General features: G+C 54.0%; 1 protein-coding gene across 2 annotated transcripts in view; it reads left to right on the top strand.

Annotated features, from left to right (window-relative positions):
• Positions 1–8,717, top strand: part of FAM178B (family with sequence similarity 178, member B) — a 118,019-nt gene that overhangs the window by 96,191 nt on the left and 13,111 nt on the right. For both annotated transcript variants that reach the window (XM_008567922.1, XM_008567921.1), the window contains one exon: positions 5,018–5,143. In XM_008567922.1, the coding sequence (XP_008566144.1) occupies positions 5,018–5,143 (126 nt within the window). The remainder of the gene's footprint in view (positions 1–5,017; positions 5,144–8,717) is intronic.

The following is an 8,717-nucleotide window of genomic DNA, read 5'->3' as shown; positions in this document are numbered from 1 at the left end:
TCCCTTTTTGTATTTTTTCGTGACCGGCAACGGATCGCAACCCTCAGTGTCGCGCCCGTACCGGACCGGGACTGGCAACGGGATCGCAACCCTCGGTGCTTCGCCCGCCCCTCGCTCAGCCAGTGAGCGGGAACCGGTCTGTATGTGGGATCTGAACCCTCGGCGGGAGTGTCGCCGCGCTCCCAAGCGGTGCACTGTAGCAGTGCGCCACCGGGCCGGCCCTTGAAATACACTTTCAAAGGGCCATCTTGTCCCCATCCCCATGGCCAGCTGCCCATGTCAAGCCACATGCCCCCTTTCCCAACACCTCTCCAACATGGCCTGCCCAATGCAGCCCTGTTTGCGGGCCAGCCTGGCCCTCTGCATGGTGCAGCTTTGGCTGTACACTGGCCCCTTCCACCTCTCCACCCGTCACACCCCACCCAAAGTAGTGGTAGCTGCCTTGTGTGTAGCACTCCCTGGGTCCCAGGTGTCGTTCTCAGTGCTTGCTCCTCATAGCAGCCTTGGGCCGTAAGGACTGTTACTATCATCCATATTTTACAGATGGGGAAACCAAAGTGGGGAAACTTGTCAGGGTCACACAGCAGGGAAGCAGTGGAGCTGGGATCAGAGTCCTGCCCTTGACGGCTCCAGGATGCCACCTTAGCCTCTCCAGCCCCTTTCTTGGCCTTGGCAGCCTAGACCACACCTGCTGCTTCACACTGAAAATGCCCTACTGACCCCTGGGTCTCAGAGAGGAAGATTGGGACCATCTCTTCCTCTCCCTCATCGATGCCCAAGTGCTCGATACATCTTATTGATTGATTCACTGTGAAGGGGGTGCAAGGGTTGAGAGTGGACTCGTTAGAGCAGAGCACCTGCGCTTAGATCTGAGCAGAACGATTCACAGGGCACCACTCAGCAGGTATCGCCCATGAGGAAGAGTTGCCAATGCCTGAATTGCTTGGCTCTGCGTCTCCCTCAAGCTGCAGTCTGAGGCCCCAGGAGCAGGAGCAGATGCTGGGGAACTGAACTGGAGGGACAGGAGTTTTGTGGAAGGTCAGGATGCAACAATCCCGAGGCTTGCATTTTCCAGGAGATTCCCAGGGTCAAACTGTGTTTCCTGTTGTTCCTGCAAATCCTGGGAATATCCTCAGGCACCAGAGTGCTCCAGATACTGCTCTGGGCACTGCAGATACAGCAGAACAGAACTCAGTGTCTTCCTCATGAAACTCACCATCCAGGGAGAGGCAGACACAGGCACCAGGAAAGAAGTAAATATTTGGGGGCCGGCCCGTGGCTCACTCGGGAGAGTGCGGTGCTGAAAACACCAAGGCCATGGGTTCGGATCCCATATAGGGATGGCCGGTTTGCTCACTGGGTGAGCGTGGTGCTGACAGCACCAAGTCAAGGGTTAAGATCCCCTTACCGGTCATCTTTAAAAAAAAAAAAAAAAAAGAAGTAAATATTTGAAATACCAAGTGGTGATAAGTGCTATGGAGAAAAATAAAGCCAGATAAAGGGGAGAGGGAGTGTTGAGGGGATGCTATTTTATAAGGGTGAACAGAGAAAGGGACATTTGAGCACAGACCTAAAGGAGTCAGGTTTCTTGGGGAATAGCATCCCAGTCAGGGAATAGCAAGTGCAAAGGCCTTGGGGTAGGCAAGAGCCTCTCCGGTTGGAGGAAAAACAGGCTAGTGTGGATGGAGCAGAGGGCTGAGAGTGGAGTAGTAGGAGTTGAGGTCATACAGGTAAGTGGAGGCTCAGTCAGCCAGAGCCTCAAGGCCATGGTAAGGGTTTTGACTTTGACGCCTAGGTGGAGAGCCACTGGAATGTTTTGAGCAGAGGAAAAACAAAATCTGATTTGTTGAATTTTTAAAAATTACTCTGGCTGCTGTGTTGAGGATAGACTGTTGGGGGCAGGGAAGAAGGAGGCGATTGCAGTAATCCTGATGAGATGATGGCGGTTTGGTCTGGGGAGATAGCAGCATAGGTGGTGAGAGGTGATCAGATTCTAGGTGCATTTCCCAAATGCAGCCAGTGGGACGCGGGTATGAGAGATGAGGAGCTCTCAAAGATCTATGCAACGGGCAGGATGGAGACGCCCTTTACCGAGCTAGGCAAGACACAGGTGGAGCAGCTTTGGGGGGGAAATCGGGAGTTTGTTTCTTATCCCAGGCCACACAGCAAACTTCTTTTTGTCAAACCATGTCCTCCAGTTTGGGGTTTGGAAAACATGATTTCAAGTGGCCGAAACCAAGGGGGATAAAAGTTTAAATTTACTAGGGAAAGGTTAACTGTAGACCTGACCTACTATTCATTTAACAAATACTTATTAAATGCCGTGTGCTGGGCTCTGGGGACACTGTAAAGAACAAAACTGCCCTCCGAAGCTCACGTTCTGATGAGGGAGGATAAACAGGTAATAAATAAAAGCACAATCAGCAAGTAAACTACATCAGCTGTTAGAAGGCGATAACTGCTCTGGGTGGGCCTCACTGAGAAGGTGGATTGGAGCCAAGCCTGGAAGGAAGAAGGGCAGATTTCCGGTGTCTGATCAGAAGGCCCAGTCAGGGCACAGGCTCCAAGGAGCAAAGGAAGATCACTGGGGCCATCTGGGGCCTTGCAGATACTTAAGGTCATGACTTCCTACCTGGGTGGACAGGGGCAGCTGCCAGGATTTGAGCACAGGTAATCACTGCTTCTTGCCCCAGGTGTCTGCCCTAGTGGGCTGAGCATTTGCAGAGCCTGCTCTTGGGCAGGGGCTGGGGGGATGCTGCTGGTCTGGCCCTGGCCCCACGGGAACCCATGAAATCCAAATAACCCTTATCCCAGAGAGGGGTTTGTCTGTTGGCTGCAGCATCCAGAGCTGGAAACAAAAGAAAATTAGCAATCAGAAGATACAACAGCAGGCAGATCACAGAGGTGGCAGCTTGCTACGCTGAGCGCAGTGAAGCTGTTTTTGTGGAGCGAGAGGAAAAACACAGCCAGCAAGCAAACGGCTGGGCTGTCCTGTGCTCCCCTGCCCAGCCCTGCCCAGGCCTTCAGGGAGGGTCCCAGAGGGACGAAACCAGCCGGCCTGCCTGAGGGCCACTCTGGGGGCGTGGGCTGCAGAGCCTGGCCCCTGTGCTTGCACAGCTGTGAACCCAGAGCAGGCAAGGCTCTTTTGGAAGCTATCCCCAGACTTGGGAAGCAAGGAGGCACAGCTTTGGTTTCAGGGAAGCCCCAGATGGTGCCTCTCTTCGCCCAGAACTTCCTCCCTCTTTCTCCTTGCCTTCTCTTGCCTTCTAAAGGGATCACACGCTAGGCCAAGAAGCTCTGGCTCCCTTCCAGGAGCTGAGGCCCTGGGCCTGACTCCTAGCCCCCAGCCCAGCTGCTCTTGTGGGCTAAGCCTGCGGCCGGCTGAAGTACTGAGCAGGTGTTGGCGGGTGAGTCACGGGAGGAAGCCAGGTGTGCCAGCAGGCTGGGCTCAAGCAAGGAGCTAGGCTGGTGGGGTACTCAGGCCCTTTACCATGGCCACCTTGCACCTGTGCAATTAAGGCGATGGTGCCTCTGTGAACTGCCCTGGCTGTGCTCCTGCATCCATCCCCACCCCCAGGGTTGCACATGGCCTCAGAGCCTTCCTGCCTCTGCCCCATCCTTGAGTTAGTTCCCGGGCAGCTGGGCTGTCCTTGCTGGAGCTCTGCCGAGGCTGCCTAAATCAGGTGCATGGGCTGAACCCAAAAGGGGCTAGCTGCAGATACCTGGATTTTTGCAGGTCCTGTTCCTTCCAGAGGTATTCAGAGCCTTCTTGTTCAGAGGTGGTGGGCAGTTTCTTCAGAAACTAAAATGGGGTGGTTAGTAGATTGTGACATAACCAAATACAGTGTGTGGACCTGTGGGGAATCCCCATTTGAACAGACCAACTGTAAAAGGATATTCGTGGGACAATCCCAAGAAAACTGAACACAGGTGTTGGATGATGATAAAGAATTCTTGGTAATTTCGTTGGGCAAGAAAATGGTATTGTGATTAAATTGGGGAAAAACTCCTTATTCTTATTCTCTGGAAGGTAAAGAGCAGAGCAGGGATGAGGGAATGGGCAAGGCGGAGTGATGGTGACTGTGGTCATTGCTCCGGGTGAGGGATAGGTGGGGGCTCAGTACCAGGTCGCTCCTCTTCACATATGTTGAAAATCCCCAGTGACGAAGTAAATGAAAAGAAGGGACTCGGGAGAGTGGGCTGGCAGGTGGGGAGAGTGGGCTGGCAGGTGGGGAGAGTGGGCTGGCAGGTGAGGAGAGGCAGCTGGGGTGGGCGGGGCCTCGCTCATGCAGAGGAGAGACCTCTCTCCTGCTCTTGGTTCTCCGGGCAAGTGGATTAAACCTTACGCCTTAAGACACCTTCCTAGTCACTTCTTTAAGGAAGGGCTCACGGTATGCCAGACACTGTGTGTGTGTGTCCCTCCTCTCCTGGGAAGGTGTGTGGTCCATGTTACAGATGAGAACACTCAAGCTCCAAGAAGCCACACAGCTCATAAGTCAGAGATGGACCCAGGTCTTGGAATCCTGTGCTCTGACCTACTGCCACCAGCCAAGGTGTCCAGGCCAAGAGTCCCTGGAGGGCCGGCCCGTGGCTCACTCGGGAGAGTGTGGTGCTGACGACACCAAGGCCACGGGTTCGGATCCCATATAGGGATGGCCGGTTAGCTCACTGGGTGAGTGTGGTGCTGCCAAGAGTCCCTGGAGGGCCGGCCCGTGGCTCACTCGGGAGAGTGTGGTGCTGACGACACCAAGGCCACGGGTTCGGATCCCATATAGGGATGGCCGGTTAGCTCACTGGGTGAGTGTGGTGCTGCCAAGAGTCCCTGGAGGGCCGGCCCGTGGCTCACTCGGGAGAGTGTGGTGCTGACGACACCAAGGCCACGGGTTCGGATCCCATATAGGGATGGCCGGTTAGCTCACTGGGTGAGTGTGGTGCTGCCAAGAGTCCCTGGAGCACCCCAAGCCCGAGCTCTCGGCTGCTGCCCTCCCTGATTGACGGCCTCCCTTCTCCTTCCCAGCTGTCTTCACTCAGCCAGCTCCTGAGCCTTATGAAGCCATCATCCCTCAGGCAGTACCTGGGCTCTGAGCCCTTGCCACCCTGCCAGGAGCAACAGCCAAAGGCCAGTGCCGAGCTAGACCACAAGGTGAGCACCCAGCACCTGCCCGCCTCTGCCAAGGTGCCACCACCACAAGTAGCAGGGGAAGGCAGGGCTGTCCACATTGCACAGCCTGCGGGTCTTTATGGCTACCAGTCCACCATGCCAGGACAGAGACCAGCATGCTGCCTCCCTGTGCTGAGAGGACATGCTCATCATCTCTCCAAAGCCTGCAGTTAGTGCCGTTGCCCATGCCACTCACACAGGCACGGGGGACACTGTGCGCAGGTGTGCAGGAGCATGTCCGCCTGGCCCTGTGTGTCCACTGGACCCTCTATAGCCTGGCATGGCTTCATTAGCTGTGGGGTTCTCGGTTGGTCTTCGGTTGGTCTTAGAGGGAATTCAGGAGCTGAAATGCTGGTGTGGGGAGTAGGGGGCATTGGAGTACATTAACGAGAACTGCAGGGAATGTCTGGATGTGAGAGGTATCCTATTCTCCTGTAAAGCAGAGCTGGGCCCAGCCGCCCTGTTCTTTTTCACTATGGTTGTCACTAAGGCTGAGTCCTTGGCCTGCTCCCAGTTCTTTCTAATTGACTTCCCAGACACTTCCCAGCTTTCCTGAAAGCCAAGCTTTGGCAGAAGTCAGGGCAATGAGATACCCCAGGGCCTGGGAGTTGTGGGGTTTGGAGCAGTGAGGCCTGTGGTCCCCAGGGTGAATGTTAGAGTAGGACTGTGGGGGGTTGGGGACTTGAAATTGGGAGTCCCAGACCAAGCTCCATGGCAATCAGGGGGATAGATCTCAGTGAGCTCTCCCATCCCTGGGGACTTGGGGATGAAGAATGGAGATAGGGATCTTACTAATTTAGGAAGATGGTAATTCCAAAAGCTTACTCAGAGTTGAATGTTGATGATCCAAAAGTCCAACCTTTGGGCATCACTTTGCAAATCAGATAAGTGAATTAATTACTTAATGAACACTAATGAACCATTAAGAAGATACGATATCCGCAGGTACATGCTGCTCTTCTGGAGCATGTAGGGAAGGTTATCTTTCAGTTGTGTCTAATATTAGTGCATTTAGGAGGTTGCTCCTCCCAGGAGGGTGTGAGCTACCTGCAAGCCTCTTCTCCTCTGCCAAGCATTTCCCAGGAAACTGGAGCTGGTTATGGGGGCTCTAGAAAGGAGGTGGGGTCAACCCCTGGGGGTGGTCTGTCTGAGCAGACACAAGGGGGCCTGGGCAGGGGGAAGGAAGAAGAGGGGAGTGGTGAGAGAGAAGAGGCTTGTATCTGGTCCAGCAGGTGGAGAGTGTGGTCTCCAGGTTCCTTGGAGGCCTGACCCCCAGAATTACCTGGCAGAGGTGTGCTGCTGCCAGGCCAGAGGCTTCCATCTGCCCCATTCAGAGCATGTCTGGTAGCAGAAGATGGCCATTCAACAGCCAGGGAAGGGGAAGAATGAGCGGGCTGAGGGTATCCTTTATTTTGAGGACTGTTCTCACACATGTAAAGGAGTCTTAGAAAGCACCCCCTGCCTGGCTGCCATATCGGAAATGGCCTGTTTGGCTTGGAAACATATGGAGGGGCCAGTGGGTCTCAGCAGAGTGCCCCAAATTTTAGAGTGTGCTGGTCCAGGGCAGTGGAAAGGGCAGCTCTCAGAGCGCCTTTACTGCAGCCCGAGACCTGCGGGCTCTCCTTGCCCTCTGCTTCTGAGAGCAAGGCAGCCAGGGACAGAGGAGGGAGAGGCACTGCCCCAGGAAAGGCCGGACAGGAGGCAGGGGCTGGGGGGTGCCCAGGTGCAGAAAAGAGTGAAATGGGTGTGTCCTGTCCCCCGAGCTGGGTACTGTTCTGACTGGGAGGGGCAGGTGGGGCAGGTTACTGGGCCCCTGTCCCACCTCAGCCAACTGACTCCGCGTTAGGCCCAAGCATGTTTCATCTTCAAAGATGATCGGGCTACTCACCAGCCAAAAAGAGCGGCCGGCGTCACCCGCCCTGTTTTACAGGGAGTGGTGGTCTGGGCTGTGGCTGAGCCTTTCATCCTTAGAGCTCAAAGTCTTTGCCTTTTTCCCTCTCAAGTGCAGTGGGGAAACTGAGGCCAGAGTAAGGTCGGCCTGAAGTGACCCAGCATGGAGGAAATGGCTTCTTTCCCAACCCTGGGGGGTGCTGAGCCACCCGCCCATCCCCCAGCCCTCTTCACTTTTGTCTGGGAGATTTCCTGCCCCATACTGCTAGGTCACAGCCCTCCCCCAGCCCTGCAAATAAACACTTCTCCCAGGCTCCGCTCTCCTCCACACCTCTCACTGCCTCAGGCCTTGGCCCAGCCTCCTCCCTCCTCTGGGAAGCTCCTGACCCTCCTGCAAGGCTGAGAGAGCTGCTCCTTGGTGCCCAAGGCACGACTTTCTCTCCTCACTGACCCTGTGGCCTCTTGGTCAGCCCTTTACTTGTCTGGCTGTCCATCTAGAACGTGGGTGGCACCGGCATCGCAGCATTGCACCACACATTTGGCCCTGATGAATGAATGAACCCAATTTTCATTCTCTCTCCCTCTGAACTTCTTCTTTTTTTTTTTTTTTTTTAAAGATGACTGGTAAGGGGATCTTAACCATGGACTTGGTGTTGTCAGCACCACATTCTCCCAAGTGAACCACGAGCTGGCCCTTGAACGCTCTTCTTCCACTCTGTTCTGGCATCCACGCTCCTGTCCCATTCTGGAAATCTCACTCCCTCCATCCCTCCCTCTGACCAACCTCTGTGTGATGGCCCCCTTGTCTCTTAATGTCCTTGTATCGTTAAGGCCACAAGAGTTTAGCTTCTCTTGTTGGAGACCCTGGGAGAGAACCAATCATAGCACATTGTTTGTAATTATAAGCTAGCGAGGTTCCTGCCTTGGAAAGCTAACCACCAAGTACTTTAACAAAAGAAGCAACATACTCTTGCTGCAACACTGCATGGGGGTGATGAGGGAGTGAGGGAGCTAGAGGGGAGGCGGGAGTGGGTGTGGGTTCCTCCTCTGGCTGTTTGTCCCAGCTTGGTCAGAGTCCTAGCTTAGCAACTCATGGCAGAGCTTATATGGAATATATGAGCTTCTATGGAATATGCTGCTTAAAGAGCTAATTAGAATACTTTTAACATTTTAAATGATTTTGGATGAAGAAAACAGTTGCTGAGCCCCTTAATGGTTATCGTGGCCTTGTGCTTGCCTGCTCTGAGCAGGGCTCTCCCAGAGAGGAGTAAAATCTGTATCAGAGTGATGCCCCGGGCCTGGTCCCGCCCAGCCAGAGGCAGGTGCTCTGTTTGGTAGAGTGAGGTGGGAGAGGATGTTTTCGTACAGGAGAGTTAATGCAGGAATTTTTAATACCTTGGGAGCTGGCGGCCCAGTGCTTCCCTTGGGCCCGCGGATACTGATTCCGCAAGAGTCCATTGCTTGTCCTTTTGGCCCCAGGCAGACAAACGTTAAGTAACTTGACTAAATTTGCCACTATGTCCTCAAAGCTAGCAGCTCAGTCCTACAACCCAGAACCAGGGTTTTCCTGAGGTATTTTAGATTTTTTTTTTTTTTGGCAGTTGGCTGGTATGGGAAGCTTTTAGATTTTTTTTTTTTTTTTTTTTTTTTTTTTTTTTTTTTTTTT

Source organism: Galeopterus variegatus, unplaced genomic scaffold (genome assembly GCF_000696425.1).
Source record: "Galeopterus variegatus unplaced genomic scaffold, G_variegatus-3.0.2 Scaffold356, whole genome shotgun sequence".
In the NCBI taxonomy this organism is placed as follows: Eukaryota; Metazoa; Chordata; class Mammalia; order Dermoptera; family Cynocephalidae; genus Galeopterus; species Galeopterus variegatus.
This window is presented reverse-complemented; position numbering and strand designations above follow the sequence as displayed.